The following is a 17,433-nucleotide window of genomic DNA, read 5'->3' as shown; positions in this document are numbered from 1 at the left end:
CAATGAAGACAAAACCCAAACCAGATCGATCAGTGGTATCTACAATATGCAGCATATTTGTAACTTTAAAATGCAGATGCCACTGTGCATTGACCTCCAAGGTTAATAAGTAGATTACAGTTACGTACTGCCCCGGCAGGTCTGGTTTTTAGAGAAGTGTTCTTTGCTTAGTGGGAGATCTGTCCTCCATTTTGTGGAGCAGACTTCGGAATAAAAATGTGAATTAATGAGCCACTCTTTCAGGAAACTTATGATGAATTCTTTAAGCATAGCATGCTTTGTAATGCAGAGCTTTTCAAGAACTGCAGCTGTAATGAGCGTAAGTCTCCCAAATGGTCTGTGCTGCTGGTACCTCCATGCCCCTCTCAAAGACAACCTGCTGGGGAAGGGAAATCAAGTAAATAGGTGTTAAGAGCTACCAATGCTTTTTGAAGTCTTTGACACAAAGGTTGTGGTGTGAAGTTGCTTCTGGATGTCTCACTTTCCTGGATTGCTGAGCAACCTCAGCTTTAACCATTTGATGAAAATGGTTATCCCTAATATGACCTTCAATTAATTATCCTTGTTTTCCGTATTGGAAACCTGTTTAGTGCCATTTCCTGTGATATGTTAATGAATAACAAAGGAAAGAATAGAGCCAACATTGTATAAATGTGAGTATTGTTACCGTAACAGATCTAATAATCTGTGTGCGACATGCCTTTCAGGTATATGTCAGATTTGTTTAAACAGTTATTTTTCCTACTTGTTAAGAAGAAAAGTGTACCCTCCTCCAGCGGGCTGATACTTAATCTGTTACTATCCATGCATTTCCCAATGCATGGCGATCTTCCAGAGCTCTCATGGCAGGAATTTAATTACTAATTTTATTTCTACAAATATTTACAATTGATTCCCTTTTTGTAACTTTTCATCCTTTATAAATAGTACTTTCAGAAATGCTTCTGTTACATGGAAGCCTATCTTCAATTTTCAAAACTCTCATTGAATCAGTGAGCCATAAGCCTTTAATTCCATTAATCCAACTTCTGGAAACAGAAAGCAAACATATTGAAAATACTTTTACCTGTTACTGATTTCCAGAGGGACACAGTTTTTTGCTGACCTTTTGAAACACATGTCCGGTATTAAATTTGGACAGGGAAAAACTTTTCCTTCCTATTGTCTAAAATATATTAGTGCTCATGTACATCTCATGGTTCATTTGAACATTGGCCTCCTCTGGGGGCTGGATACTGGACTAAATGGAGCATCTTTTCTGGCTCAGCATATCTTTGTAGTAAAAGCTTTCAGAGGGGAAGAGGCATAATACTTGCTTTGAATTAAAAGGAAAATGAATAGCGGAAGGGGAGAAATCTGAGATAGGAGAGACAGCACTTAACTGCATAATGGGATGGCTGAGATGGAATACAGCTGGTAGCTCTTCTTGATATTTTCTTGAGAAAATCGTGTTTATGTTACTTGGACTTTGAAGGGCAATGCATGAGTCTCCATGTCTCTTTAAGTACTTAGCAAATGCATGATTCCTAAGCTCTCAGTTATTGACGTTTTTTTTTTTTTTTTTTCCCTGAAACAAGTTCACTTTGTATTCTCCAGTGCATCGTGTATGTGATGGCAGCAACAGTTTCTTGGAGTGTTGAAAAAAATTTCTAAATATTCAACTTCAGAAGGATGATAGAAATATAGAAAACTGACAGTTACAAAAAAAAAAACACAACCCCAAAACCCAACTATGGTGTTAATTGGTATTTTATCACATCTGGCTTCTCTCATCATGAAAGAATTGAGACTTATGTTAGAAGTATTTTGAAATCACTGCATTATAATGAATATATATGTGAAAATATAAACTCACTATTATTTAAAATTTAAAACACTGGACAGGAAACATTGTTATAGTAATTGATTTATTCTTAATTTAAGAATAACTAGTTCTGTCTTACAGGGTTTTATCAGTATAGTGCTGTAAACAAGAATAAAAAGTAAAGAAATCCTAGTTAATTGAATTTGATAAATTTATATTCTTTGAGCTTCTTATACTTTTGCTTACACTAACAGTAAGATTATGTATGGACAGGTAGGTTGACTTAGAAGAAAAATGCAGGATACAGAAGACATTAACAAAAAGTAGTTCCAGGATCCCACAAGAAAAAAGAACTCCTTGTTTTAAAACAGTTATGTTAGATATTTGTGGAGCAATCCTTGCCTCCCAAGAAAGAAAATTCTCAGCATTGCTGTCAAGGAATGTCTCTCCATAAGTATTACACAGACATTTAAGTTAATGCTCCTTATTGTGGCAGTTGAATCAGAAATCTGGCTTCATCAAGGTTTCCCAGAACGACAAAAAAAAGTTATTTAAATGAAAACAGATCCTTGTACACACATCTGCTGTTCCACTCAGTGGTTTTGGACATGCATATCTACCCACAGTTTCTTTGAAATTCCGTGAAGTATTCATTACCTGGGTTTAGTCCCCTTGAAACATAATTAATAAACTCCTATAAGCTTTATCAGTGTAGCATCCCTGTGCTGTAACAGACATCCTAGGACATGACCTTCAGAACTTGAGTGGTTTCAGATGCTGCCTTTCCTCTGCAACCTGCTGCCACCAGCATTTTGGACCCTTTTCATAATGCAACATCATTCAGCGATGTTCATTCTGAATATACCATAAAAAACTTTGCAATGACAAGCTTTAAAATATTTCAGTTAACAAAAAGTGTATCTTTCATGCCCTTGAAGTTGCAATCAGATTTTTGAAGTTAAAACGAAAATTATCTCTGCAACCAATATTTGTGTGTTGAGAATTGGGTTCCTTATTATATACTATGTAATGCTTGTAAAAGCAGATGAAGCTGTTTAACTGAGTAGAGCACCTGTCTGGTGAAGCAGCTAGCAGTTTTGTTACTTGCATTACAACTGCACTTCTGAGATTTTTTTTTTGTTTGTTTGTGGTTTTGTTGTTGTTGTTGTTGTTGGTTTGTTTGTTTTTTTTTTTGTCAGATGTACACCAAATAGCAATTGACTGGATCACTGGAAATTTTTACTTTGTGGATCACGTCAGTGACAGGATCTTTGCTTGCAACCAGAACGGATCAGTGTGCGTTACCCTCATTGAGCTGGATCTTAACAACCCTAAGGCCATAGCTGTTGATCCAACATCAGGGTAAGATTACTTATCTGCATTAGAATTTATTTTAGAAGATGCATGTTTGTATGTGACTGCATACAGTATATCTATTTCATTCAGGTGTTTTAAAAACTTCTTTTGGTGCTGTATTGAGCTACTTGAATAGTTGCTATAACGAAACAGTAACATGTAATGAACTTGTAGCAAGTAGTTAACACTATTAATTGCAATATGTGCCTTCTAACTTCTCAAAATGGAACAGAAAATGAAAAACAATGTTATACCTACTGGACATGAGATTTTCTTTTGCTCCTGTTTTACTGTAAATTGTGTTTCTAAATTGAGTATGTGGAAAAGGAACTTTTGAGACTTTTTATACTCTATCCTGTCAGCTGCAGAAATATTACAAATAGCTTTAACAAATGTAAATACATGAAAAAGCGGAATATTAACATGAAAAGAGAATTTACTCTGCTTTAGAGGATCAGCTACTATGGTAAATTTACATTGTATTTGCATTTTCTCTTCGATGGAAACATTCAGCATCACTTGGTAGTAAAGACTTTCTTAAAAAATACAGGTTACTAAAAGCCTTGCATTCTGGAACGGCCACCAGCTGGGAAAAGTTTTTAATTGTATGATGAAGTAAGAGCATAACTAAATAGGAATAGGATTAGGATAAAGCTATTTTCAAAACTAAGTTTTGGTGAGGATTTCAGAACAGGGTTTTCGTCTTGTTTTTATTAGTCTGTAAGTAGTTTAGACTGAAATGCCTGGTGGAATATGTCCTAAACTGCCATAAACCCCTTCTCAATAAATACAAAAATATTTACTGTAGAACAGCTTGTCATCCATATGTGGACTTTTGTCACTCTTTATTTAAAGCCTGATTGATTATTAAGATGTGTTAGCACAATTACTTTAATTCTGACAAGAACAGCTTGCTTATAAACTTTACAAAGAAGTTTTATAATGTAATTCTTGAATGTAGCTGTATTTCTATCTGTAGCAGATGGTGAGCTTGACTTCATCTGACTGTGGAGTTGTTATAAAAGAAAAATAAAAATTAATATATAAATTGATTTTCTGCATGTTCTGATCTGAAAGAACTTGAAGCTTTCAAGTTTGCCAGCAGCAGCCTTTTTTCTATAAGTTTACTTGTATATTCTTTGCTGGATTTACTAGGTGAATCCAAAGCTTGTCATTAGCTAATTTTATCTGTCAGGGATGTAAGAACTGTGTCCAGCCCTTTGGTTCTGTGAGGAGGGGTGGAGTGGCAAAAGACAGACTGTTGTTCCTTCGTTTGTTATCTGCTAGCTGCAAACCCTTTTCATTCAGCTCTTTGCCTTAGCAAAGACCAGAAATGATTATAGTATTTCACCGTGCGTTTCTTTATACAGCAACACCCATTTATTTCATGATGGAAACATTGGGTGGGTATTTTTCTCTGAAGAGGTTTTGCATTTCAGGTGTTATTTCTTTACTGTTGTTATTGGCAGTGTTATTAATTTTCTGACATACACTGTTTTGTTAATTAGGTATCTAATATGCGTTTATACTGATAAGCCCCAGCTTAATATATTCTTTTTGTTTGTGGCTTGGTTTTGGTACATGCAAACAGGTAATCGTTCTGGCTACTTAACAATGTTTTATTCCCTTTTTTTGCTTTCTTTTTACTTCTCATGCTGATAATAGTTGAGACATATTTCTGTGTTGAATTATTATCATGTTATTGCTGTCTAGGTAACTTGCTGGGTTTATTTTATTTAAAGAATCATAGAAACATCCATCCTAAAAAAAATGTTGCTGGTTGAGCACTTTATGAGTGAGCTGCATCCAAGTGTGAGTGCAATAGCTTCTTAAGGCAGTTATGTTTATACACTCTAAACATATGTTTATAAATTACATTTAGTTGTTCTTTTTTTTTTTTTTTTTTTTTTTTTTTTTTAATTTAAATATGAAGCCCAGGCTGTTCTGGGAGGTTTTCTCTCTGTAAGATTTACATATTAAGGTATTAAATGTAAATACATTGTAAGGTATGCTCTGTAACATGGATTGCTGCCGTGGCATGTTAATTGGCCCTACCATTCTTCTGCAAGCAGAAGGCACACTTGCACAGGAAAGATAATTTCCTATACTAAGGAACTCGGAGCTCGATCACAAGCCTTTATGTCTGTGATAAACTCCTGTAGATAAACTGTGTAGTAGGACAGGGTCAAGCGCTGCTCTTCTTGCACATTCTCACCTATGCTGTAATGCGTTTAGTTGTTTCATGAACCAGAAGTTCTGCATTTATCATTAAAAGAACTAAAGCACCCGTGGAAGATTTCTTAATCCTGAACAGATCCCCTCACTGCACTCAGGAATATATTTAGAGTGTGACCAATTTTACACTCCTGTGCCTGCAAACTTTTTTAGATATTTAGTAGTGATGTTTTTATGTATTCTTCTGTGAGCTTACAATGCAGCTTGAGCTACTAAGCTTATTTCATATCATAAAATGAAGGAAGGAACTTTTGTTATTCTTCTGAACCTGACTTTAAGTTGAGAGAAGAAAGATTCTATTACTCAAAAAGCCGGTGAATGAACAAGTTGGTTACGTTACTAGTGTAGGCATGTTTCTTTTAGGATTTCAGCACTTATATCAATCTTAACTGTTTCAGGTTTTGGTTATTCCAAGTTATGTCTAATGGATGCCTACCTGAAAACTTCCACCCCCACTCCCCCAAAAAACCCACAACCCCCCCAAAAAAAACAAAAAGAAAAAACAAACCACACCACCACAACCTGGTATTTTACCAGCTAGAGGTTTTGCAGCACTAATACTCATTTCTCCTGTAAACTACTTTCCACTTCTGAGCAGCACAGCCATCGCCCAAGTAATGGCTGCGTCTCCACTGATCAGTGCGAGTGCTGCCGAGTCCAGACTTGTCAGGGGAACATGGACTGAAAAAAAAGTTAGAAGGCAGCTAGTAGGAATTAAAGTGGAAGTCAGAAACAGAGAGGGAGAGTAAATTGGTTTGCAATAATATATTATCTATAAAATGCCTTTGAAGGAACTTGTCTGACTCCCTATGTTTGCAGTCCATAGTTTTGATACATTTTAATATGGGATTTCTTTTCTTTAGCGATCGAGAAACCGAGGCTATTACTTTTACTAGTCCTTGACATTACTGTAAAATTGATGATGGCGCTGATGATTGTCACGTGAAACAAATATAAGCTGACTTAGAATGATTTTATTCCTAGCTAAGGTCTTCGGTGTAGGTCTGCTATACTCGTGAGGAATTACTTTTTAAAGGATTCCAGATAGTTTGGCAATCAGCGTGCATATTCATGAGACTTTGATCACCATACCTATATGATAGGGAAGGTAATACATTTACAACTCCCAAGAGGCTAGATCAGATTGAGGTTCTCTCCCAGCTCTGCCACAAACCAGTTAGATGTCTATAGGCAAAGCATTTATTTTTTTTTTATGTCTCTGCATCCCATTGTTTTTAATAGGGAGCATAAAATGCATGTTGTTTAACTTATCTGATGTTTGGATGCATTCAGGAACATTAGGAATTAATATTGTAGAATGCACTGCTAACTTTCTAGATCTACATAGTTATACTGTAAATATGTGCACTTAATTACCTTCAGTGTTCAAAGTAGATTGTTGCCTTCCACTGCTCCACTGGAGCAGGGACATCCTGCAGTGCCCTCCCAACAGGAGCACTTGGAATGTTCAGTCCTGATCACACTGCTTAGACGTCTACCATACGTGAAGTTATTTGAATATCAGAGTGTCTTAATTTCTCTTCAGACACATTTTCTGGTTTCTTTGGGAATGCCAGGAAACAGGGAATGGCAGGAAGAGCAGATAGAGCTGTTGCCTCAGGACTACTCCTGGTTCCAGGAGTGTGCAACTTGTAATGATGACTGATGCTGTTCGGGATGGCGATCTTAATTTTCTATTATATTTCACAGGTATTTGGATAAAGATATTTTTTTTTTAAAAGCATTTGAAATGCAGAGGGTATTGATGTGGCACCCACTTTCAAAACAGTTCCAAATGTAAGGAGATGTGTAGGGAAAGGGTACATAGGGTGAGAGTGCAAAGGGGATGTGCAGAGCACAGCTGGCACGTAGGAGGATGTTGGGAGCAGTGTTGAGAGGTCCTGGGGGTGATGAGGTGGGCTGGATGGCTCCAACATGGGTCACTACAAAGGCAAGGTGTGCTGGGGCTGAGGGGGGGAACAGGAGGAGAGAGGGAATTGGAGAGGATGCCTAATTAACGGTTGAACTCATTGAAACTTGTAACTACCATTTAAAAGTTATATTATTAACATGGTGGAGAAAAGACTTACTGCTAAAGAGATTTGTAAAAGGAGCAAGCTCACGCTTTAAATACTGCAACAATGCGTCTTGTGTAAATATTTGAATAAATCTTTTAATCGGCTTTTCTTTCTGCTGTATTGTAGAAATAAGAAAGCCACAAGCTCTGCTTATTTATTTCACATATTTCTAAACGCATAGAGGAAGAGATTGTGATATGATGACGTTAGAAGAACAACATCTATTAATGTGTTATGGTGTTATGTACCATTTCTTGGTAATGTTAGTAAGCTGGAAAAAAGCAACAACTGTACAACAGCAAAAAAACCTTATTCTGTTGCATTTAAAGTCTGCAATATAATCATTTGATACCTTTCTGATCCAGAAAGGTGAACAAGGGAAACGAGGGATGAATCCTCTCAGAATTTTGTTCTGAGGAAAAAATATTAAAATACTATTTCATCACCTTCCTCTTTGATTCTAAGGATTCTATGCACAGGGTTTTTTTTCTGTGGCTGAAATCAAAGCCACAGTATGAAAATAATATTAATCATTAAAAATACATGATGATATTTTTGAAACAGTAGGGAAATTTGCCTTAGTCTAAAAATTCAGAAAGTAGGAGAAAGCAAAGGGTAAGACGACATTTTGCAATGCAGCCTCTTGTATAAGGACATTGAGCAGCATCTGTAAAATACTGTGTTTGAGAGAAGATCTAGAAATATCACAAGAAACAATAGGTTTTGCCTTTTAAAGTTTTTATTTTTGCTTGCAAATTTATTCTATGTCTGAAGTAATTCTAGTACGCTTAAGAGGAAGAAGTTGGAGGTTGGTGATGTAAACCCCGTTATCATCCAGAGTGATTAGCTGCTGTTGCGTATATTCTTACTCAAGCTGTGTATGTTTATTCTCCTGCGATGTTTGTGTTTATTGGACAAATCAAAATATAATGTAAGGTCCACTGAGCAGTTCACAATAAAAAGCCAAGGGAATGGGAAAGGTTTTACACGTCACTGAATCTAAACTTCTCCTTGCTAGAGAGCTGAGCACAGGAGATAGTGCCTGGAGTATGGAAAATCCATCACAGAAAGTGGAAAAAAACCCTTAAGAAGTCAAAGAGATATTTTTTTTCCTTTTCGGGGGTTTTGTGTTTGGGTTGGTTTTTTTTCCTTTTCCCCTGTGGAGACACAAATAGAATGAGTTTTGGGCTGAGAATTCAACCTTTTTGGCAGCATGGGAAGTTTTGTAAGCCAGTAAGAGCTATCCTGCTTGGTGGGATCTTTGAAAAAAGTTGAGAGAAACTTTTGCATGGTTAAAGTCTTTGATGGAGCATCTGACTGGACAGAGCCTGAGGCCAGCCCAGAAATCATGCGTTGTGACACTGGCAATAGCCAGAAAAGAACCAGGTGGCTGCTGAGGAGCTGGAGAGAGACCTTTCCCGATCAACTTTACTGACAGTAATTATATTTTTCTTCTTTCTTCACCAATATCTTTAAAATAAAACATAATCCTAAATGTGCTATCCTTTAGACATGATGAACAGAGTTTACATTTACCTTAAGCATGACATCAGGTCAGTGGCTGGGGAACAGAACTCTTGCAGAGCACAGCAGGGTGCTGGGCTGCACCAGGAGGCATTTCGGATTTCTGGCAGCTGCCCCTGCCTTCAGGGGTAAGGAGAGCAGTGAGGAAGGGAGCTGGCACCTGAGTGCTGGGGTGCTGGGTGCCACTGCTGCCACTGTGGCGTGTGGCCACAGGCTGGGCTGTGCACTTGAGCTCTTGAACCTTAGTGAGAGCATTACAAGTGCCTTTATATTAAATTCCTACTTTTTGAAAATTTTTATTACACCCCCCCCCCTTTTTTTTTTTTTAAATACTTGAGAAATTATTTTATTTGCTTCATTTCTCCTGTGTAGCCTGGCTGGTGAAGGGGGTCCCATGTCCAGGCTGCGGAGGGGCATGGCCTTTTTCTTTGCTGCTGTTCTTAGTGGCTGGCGGCAGCATGATGCCCCAGAGGTTGCTCTGGTAGGCAGAGAGAAAGAAAAAATCGTCAGCCTGACCTAGCAGAATGCCCTGACAGTGCAATAAATGGCAATTGGATTTTGAGTGATTTCTCGAACAAGGAAAAGGGAGAGAAAGTCAAGGGATTTGTTATCAATGAGAAGATCAAGTTTCTTACAGGGGAGGAAGAGAGTAGAACTCCAAAAAGCAGGGGAGGTCAAACCAGTATATATTTTTCTTTATTTGTTTCATCGCTATTTAGACAGGGGAGTCTTTCAGGATAAAAATAAAACTTCTACACTTACTGTCTGCTGCCTTTTTTATTCTCTTTTTACTCCCTTGTCTCTGAGTTTTATAGCTGCCACAAGTCATGGGAGAGATCTCTGAGTCTTAAAACTTTTTTTTTTCCCCCTCTCAGATTAGCCACCATTTTCTGCTGATCAAAGAGCAGTGTTACAATCATTAAAGCTCACTTTTAAACAGCAAAGTCATTAGTATTTTAATAACATGCCATTATTAAAAGAGCTGGGTTCCTTTTCTTGTCACAAAGCAGTTTCAAAGAGCTGTAAGATACATATAAGACACACTAACTTTTACAGAGTGTAAAAGGTGACCTGAAAAATAATCTCCTTCAAAATAGAAAAGAAGAATGAAAAAAAAAAAGGCAACACCAGAAATTTGTAATTACTAATCCTAATATAATTTTTTTCATTAAGAATTCAGATTTTGTTATTCAGCCTCCCCCTCCACGATCTCTTTCAGGCTGTGGACAGTTGGAAATGGTATAATAATGGAGCCAAACCAATGGAGAGGAGAAAAGATAATTAATCTGGCCAAAATCAGTCTTTTTAAAATTGTGTTTATTTTTGTTGTCTCCTGTTGAACTCAAATACTTGATAAACATCTAGGAAGAGGAATTTTATTGGTCGGTTTTTAGAAAACTGCTTCCAGTTCTGTGCTGTTCTATCTTTAAATTTTAATTGTTGCTAACTAAACTGAGCCATAAAACTCTGCCACCTTAACATTTCCCCCTGCGATTAATCTCTTTTGAAACTGTTTCTTGTGCAGCAGTACAGACCTTGCTGCTGCTCTTAACAACAAAAAGGAACTAAAGGGATCGCTTCATCTGCTCTCTTTCCCAAAATAACGTGATAGAGTTTGCATGCATGTGCAAACAAAAAATGATGGGTTTTTTTTCAATGAAAAAAACCAAATACATTAAATTTATGAACATAGAAAAATACAAGTTTGTCTTAGTCAGCTAATACTCTTGAAAAGTATTAACAGTCACAGACAAAACTGAAGGAATCAAAACATCAAGCCCCTTACATAACTGCAGTACAAAGGAACTCATTAACAACATCAGATTTAACTAATAAACTCGCTACTATAATCAAGACAATAAAAATCAAACAAACTTGAACAGGTTTGGTACATGCATGTTTTCAAATACTTGTGTGAGTGCATTTGCTATTGTGCATACCTTTTTATTAATCAAATATTACTGAAATGAATAACTGATGTCTACAATTAATAGCCAATCTTTTGCATGTACTTGAAGATGTACTGTCCTCAGTACCCAAACCACACTGTAATCACAGTACAAACAGGTCCTAATATGTGAGTGATAACGGATATATTTTTCCAGTGATCATAAAACTCTGAATGACTGAGTTGGCAAAGTGAACACTGATGGTGTTACTGGAATAGCTTACTGGTGTTCTGGGCGACGGTATGGTCTATATAATCAGTATGGCTTTCTGGAGAATAAGAAGGTAACTGCTGTAATACTAATGAAACATCCGTTGCAACATGAACTGATGTAAGCTTATTACTTATACAGCATCTGCCCGGTAACGGATTTCATAGTTCTATTGCTACCAGTAGTAACAATATTTGAGTAGTGTCAATATTTATGGAAAAAAATCAGGCGGAATACAAGACCACTGATGTAATCACAAAATAGGCGTAGTTGGTAAAAATATTGCAAAAACTGAAATAGTTTATAAGTCAGTAAAACTTTTTTTTTTTTTTTTTTTTTTTTTTGCTTATCAAAGGTTGCCTTTCAGGTAGTTGGTCCAGAGAACCTTAAATGCAGCATCAAAACTCTCTCTGTCTCAGCTCAGGTTCTCCTGAACCACCTGAAAAAGTCAACTGACATCTGACTACAGCATCTCCATGACCCAAACCTGCCTTTTGAGGGGGTGTCCCTGGTGCTTGGGGTTCCTAACCATTAAGCCGTTTCAACAAACCAGCCTGAACACATGAACAGCAACACTAATTAAACTCCATGAGTTTGATTGCTTGGGGCAATTCACAGCTGATGCAACACATGTCCTTTCGCTTTTGTTTAAAACTGTCTCTGTGTAATTAATGTAGTTACTCTTATGCTTCTTCTCAGATCCCTGTCCTTCAGTCCTTAGCTAATTAAGCCTCTGATCGAAACACTCGTTTTTTACTGAAATTACCATGAATCTGCGAATTAGAACTTGTTATTTGTGAAGGAGATAGAAAATGGGCATTTATTCTGCCTAGCATAGAAGTCTTGAAGTACTTTTTTTATTATTATTTTTTAATTACTGAAATGTCGAGGCAAAAGCTACATGATCTAAATCACCCTATCCATGATCTTCTGCAAGTTGAAAGCAATTAAGCTAGAGAGAACTGAGGCTACTTTGTTTCTGAATGAGCATATAAATGGGAGTTTAAGGCTTTATAATGCATGTACTTTATGTTCATGTCCATTTGAATTCTCCTTTTATTTTTTTATTTATTACTTGATTGTCTTATTATCTAACCAGCTTCTGTAAGGTCATTTATATCGGGAAGAGGTTCTAATATGAATTAGAGCAGTGCATGAGTGGAAGCACAGAAAAATATCTTACAAAATAACTGTTAAGGACCCGTCTTTTTTGAAGATGTACTTGCATTACCATGGACAAAAGGGTATGTGTGTATATTGACAGAGACATTTTTTTCTTATATAAAATGAACAAAATGTAAATAGTAACAAGTTCTTAACACACATTGTATTATGATGCTATAAAATTTCCCAAATCTTTTTTGCTAGTAATGACCACACATTTCTTGGGGTCTTACATCACTCTTCCTATTGTAGCAATACAAAATTGTGTAACCACAGGTTTAATAAGCTATTGTCATGCCATTCATTTCCTGCTTTGCCATGATAAATGCCCACCTGTGTAAATGCAGGGTTTTAAGTATAAAACCACGGCCGTTACTCTTGTTCTGAATTAACCAGAACCACCCACATTTGCAAAAATGATGAAACCCTTTTAGTTAATTCATCAGCTGTACGATGATATCATCCTAATTGAAACTTCTGTTCTCACAGGCCTGGTTATATGTGAAGTTAGTTTTTCATATTTTTATTCCAAATTTTGTTTACCTGGGGTTTCTAGCCTGTCCGTGCCCTTGTTGCTGTGCTAAGCAGCGTGAACATGCCTTGCTAAAGTTCAGCTACAATTTGACCCTTTTGGTGGAAGATACAGAAAAGCTGAAGGAAATCTGGAGATAATAGTAAGAAATAAAAGAGGGGGGGGGGGGGGGGGAAACCAAAACAAAAACGTATTTTCCAAGAGCCATGGTAATCTAATCTAGAAAAAAAAACGTTGAAAACATCCATTACTTTTCTATAAATAACTGGTTAAATAGAAAGGGTGGTTTATTATTCTCCTAGTTAAAGAAAGGACATTAAAAAAATAAAAATAAAAAATTAATTAGCAGAGACTTTGATAGATACAGGAAAAATTTCCAAGGATGAGGAGACATTAGCATATGACTCATGTAAAAGTTGTAATCTCTCATTAGGGACACAGGACTATGTCTGTGTGGCAGGGATATTCTAGCCTTGTGTTACACTTCCTCAGTAGGGGAGGCTGGGTATGTCTATAAGCTTTTAATGTCAAAGAATGGAATACTAGACAAATACATGTGAATAAATGCATTTACGAACATTTCACTGTGGCTATTTAAAAAGTACAGCTGAAACATTACCAAAATAATTATTCGTTTTGGTTTTTCTCTTGAGGGATTTTAAGGGAAAATTGTGAAAAAATAATATTTTTTTTATTTTATTTTAGAGGTTGAAGGATTTACTTCAAATGGAACTGAAAACTTTTAAAATTTGTTAAAATTGTTAAAATTATTCTGATACCAAAATAAAAGATGTACATGAAATATCTGCAAAAATTCCTGTCCACTTTCCTTTCCTTTTAAGAATTGTCTTGATTTTACAGAGAGTGCAATTGAATTATAAATTTAAAATTCACATTTAATTTTGCATCCCTAAAGCAGTGTGAGCAGCTCCCTCCTGGCGTGGTTGAGAAGGCCAATTGCTGCGTTGGGTAGAGGTTGTGGACATTGTGGGTGATTAGGAGCTTTTCATTAAAGACAATTGGAGTTACTGACAAAATTTCTTTTTCTCCTGTTTTGACAGTTAGGTAGCTGTTAAAAAACTTGCCTAAAATTATTTATAGAAATACACAACTATGTCAATGCCCGGTGAAAGGAGAATCAACTGTTGCTTTACCATACTGAAATGTATAGCAAAATAGCTGAAAGTGGGGGAGCACTTGTTTTCTTTGGTTATCAAAATGAATATGCTCTACTGCTAGAAATGGTTTTGTTTTGGTGTTTTTTAATTTTTGTTTCCTCACGACCAGTTAGCTTGAGCTAGTTAATTCATTTTCAGAGATAACACAACACACACACACAATTTTGTCCAAGTCTGCAGTTCACCGCAGGCTTAGCATTTCTAAGCTGTAGAACTTAGGAGTTTGGACAGTGTCCAGACTGACCCTTGAAAACTTGTTTACCTGGAGTCAATGGGTAATTAGCTCACTGAGGTTGCAAACTCTTAAAATAGAGAAGTCTAGATGGTGGCCATCAAGAAAAACAGTGGTTTCATTCACTCTGCTTCAGCTTGATGTAGATCATATTTATTCACTAGGATTGGACAGCAAATCTTACAAACCCCAAACCAAAATACCAAAGGGGTTATATTTAACAGTTTTTAAATGAGAACATCATATTAATAGTAGGATATTTCAAACTCACTGCCTATTTTACCTGCTGAAAAATAACCACTTACAAATTTAGGATTGTGTTTTACAAACATACGATTTTGCTTGTAGACTTCTTTAGACACAGGAATAGTACAGCAGCACGCCTTGGCTGATCTTGTGCAGCAGAATGAAAATAGATGGTACTTTCTGCTAGCACGGCTCATTTGTTTAAGCATACGGAAAGGAGAATAGGCAGACTGCTTTTCCAACTGGGATTACAGTGCCTTCAACAGAAAATTATACCTCTAACCATAATATTTAGATTGGAACAGAAACGGTTGACTACAGCAAGCCAAGCTCTTGTTTGTATTCCTGAGAGTTCGATGTTGTTTACTGATGTGAGTGTGTTACATCTTCTGAAAGTTCAAGGATTTGTTTGATTGTTTTTTATGTATCACTCTCCATTAAAGTACTGTTTTGTTATTTGTCACAAACAGTTTTCTGAACATTGTAATATTTTAGTATATTATGATACTTCAGTGCAGGCAGCTCACATTTTAAAAATTGATACATATTCTAACATTTTCAAAAGCAAAATCTTAATACTGGCACTTAAACGCATTTTTAAACATCCAATACACCGTTTATTTTATATAAATATATATTATACTATATATATTTTATATTATTAGAAATATAGCTTTATTTTTAAAGATTGGAATGCCTGCAGGTCATACCCAATTCAGTTAACAGCTTAGACCAAGAGTTGTTTAAGTTAGGCTGCTTATATAGTGTGTGTGTGTGTGTGTCTGTTTATGATGTACACGTAAAACACACATGCGCAGACATCCATTTCTCTTACCACAGCTGGCATGTACGTTGTAGACCACAGTGACTCTGAGGCTCAGTGAACCTTTCGTCCGGTACAAAGGACATGCATGAGATAGGATGGTGTAAATAGTACATATTTTTTTTAGTTGGGAAGGAAAACTGATATTTATTTAGAGTTTTGCCCACGATTTTAGGAGAGGATTCCTGACTGTTGCTGGTAATTTAATTTTATTCATATGTTCTACAAGACACTACTGGTTTTGTATTTTTATTTTATTTGAACAGCCATCAAGAGCCGCCTGTATTTTTCCTATGCAGAAGGTTTGACTGTGTTCAGCTGCCTATGATTTGGAATAATGTTTTAAAAATACAGTGTCTCAATGTCAAAGGCAAAATCAGGCTGTGCAATATCAGGTTTAACGTATTTTATGTTGAGCAGTCATAATTAGTCAGTAGGCTTGAAATTCTGGGTTTAGGTTCTATGGGAGATTACTTCATTAAAGCTTGGGAGGATTTGTGAAGAATAATTCATTAATACATGGGAAATGGTGCAAACACCACTAGAGTTCCCATTCAGGAATGAACAGCTCTGTATTCAGAGCAGGATTTGAACAAAATGCACTTCTGTTGAAGGGCACGAGGCATCAGGTAATGTAAGAAAGCAACAGTCACTCTTCAAGGTATGAGGCAGGTTGTTTTGAAATAATAATAAGCATGGATGTAATCAGACATTTTTGATTGATGTATCATAGGATAATTTAAGACAACAGGAATGTGAATACTTGCAAGAATTTGAATGCTTGAATTTGCACTTGTAACATTTTTGATGCAAGTTTTTATTTTGTGCTTATCTCATGGTGTGGAGGTAAGTTACATAAACCCACACCTGCTCTACCTTTTCTTGTTTATGTGGAAAAAGAGTCAAGGTCAGAGTTAGAGGTTGAGAGATCACCCATTTTATCACCTTGCTTGAAGGCAGAACAAACAACATTCCTCAAGGAGGTTTTGTCTAACAGATCCATAATATTCAGAAATATTCCAGGAACCTATACATTTCTTGCCCCTTACAACTTATGATTATTGCCTTTAATTATACTGCAACCTGACATGAGGAACAGTTTATTTCTCATTTCTTGTAGTGACTTTTTAGATACTTTAGGACAACTAACAGACCTTCTTTTAATTTAGACAAAGAAAACTCACTTCTTGCAACATTTTCCTGTATATTCTTCCCCAGCAGCAGCTCTTTCATCCAAACGTCTGTTTATTTAGTCGCTGCACTCTGTATAGTCTCCGTTTGGTCTCCACTTTCCTGGGAAGCTAAGCAAAGTAGGAAAGTTTGTTTCCTGTTGTAAACACTTCAGTATTATACTTGCTATTTTTCTGGATGTTTTCATTAGCACTGTGATATAACTGACTTGGGGCTAGACTCTGGGGTAGGTGTTACCTGGGCAAAAGTGACTTAGTTATTCTGATTTCCCTCTTCCGTTCAGCTCTTACTTCTTTTTTCCATCCCCTTCCTGCTGTCACTCCCGCAACTGAGGGAAGTCAACTGAAAGCAGTTTTTATTGCCCCACCGTAAACCAGACCTGTAAAAGAATCCAAGATAAACAAAGAAGAAGTGTTAAAATCATGCTTGAAGCTGGTCACAGCAGGAAGGGACTTAGCAAAACCAGAGCAGGTAAGCGTCTGCCAGAGAAGATGCGATGCACTCAGTGTGAGCAAGACCAACTCAAGCTCTATCTGCTGCTGGCACGGGAAGACTAACGGGACTGGAGTCTTGATGTTTGCTTTGAGATCCTCCCACACTTTGGGTCCTTTCCTGAAGACTTCTTGCTGAGCCAGGTGCTCTTTATCTTGTAGCTGTTTAGATGATACACTAATTGGAAGGAGAGTCAGGGGGATTTTGCACAGAGGTGAGCCGATGGGTTGGTTCAGCTTCTGTTGAAACTAAAGTGGACATCCAGCTTTTCCTGTGCATCCTCACTCAACTGTACCCTGTTTCAGTTGAAACAGTACGATGCATCGATTCTCTTCTTTGTATTCTTTGTCATCCCTTATGTTTTGGTGCTGTTTTTCAAAGCAAGATGTGTTCTACATTCTGTTATCCATTGTTCATTA

General features: G+C 36.7%; 1 protein-coding gene across 1 annotated transcript in view; it reads left to right on the top strand.

Moving 5' to 3' along the window:
- Positions 1-17,433, top strand: part of LRP1B (LDL receptor related protein 1B) — a 471,012-nt gene that overhangs the window by 119,818 nt on the left and 333,761 nt on the right. Inside the window, exon 5 of the mRNA XM_027793849.2 lies at positions 3,004-3,166. Coding sequence (XP_027649650.2) covers positions 3,004-3,166 — 163 coding nt within the window. The remainder of the gene's footprint in view (positions 1-3,003; positions 3,167-17,433) is intronic.

This window comes from Falco peregrinus, chromosome 8 (genome assembly GCF_023634155.1).
Source record: "Falco peregrinus isolate bFalPer1 chromosome 8, bFalPer1.pri, whole genome shotgun sequence".
Classification (NCBI taxonomy): domain Eukaryota; kingdom Metazoa; phylum Chordata; class Aves; order Falconiformes; family Falconidae; genus Falco; species Falco peregrinus.
This window is presented reverse-complemented; position numbering and strand designations above follow the sequence as displayed.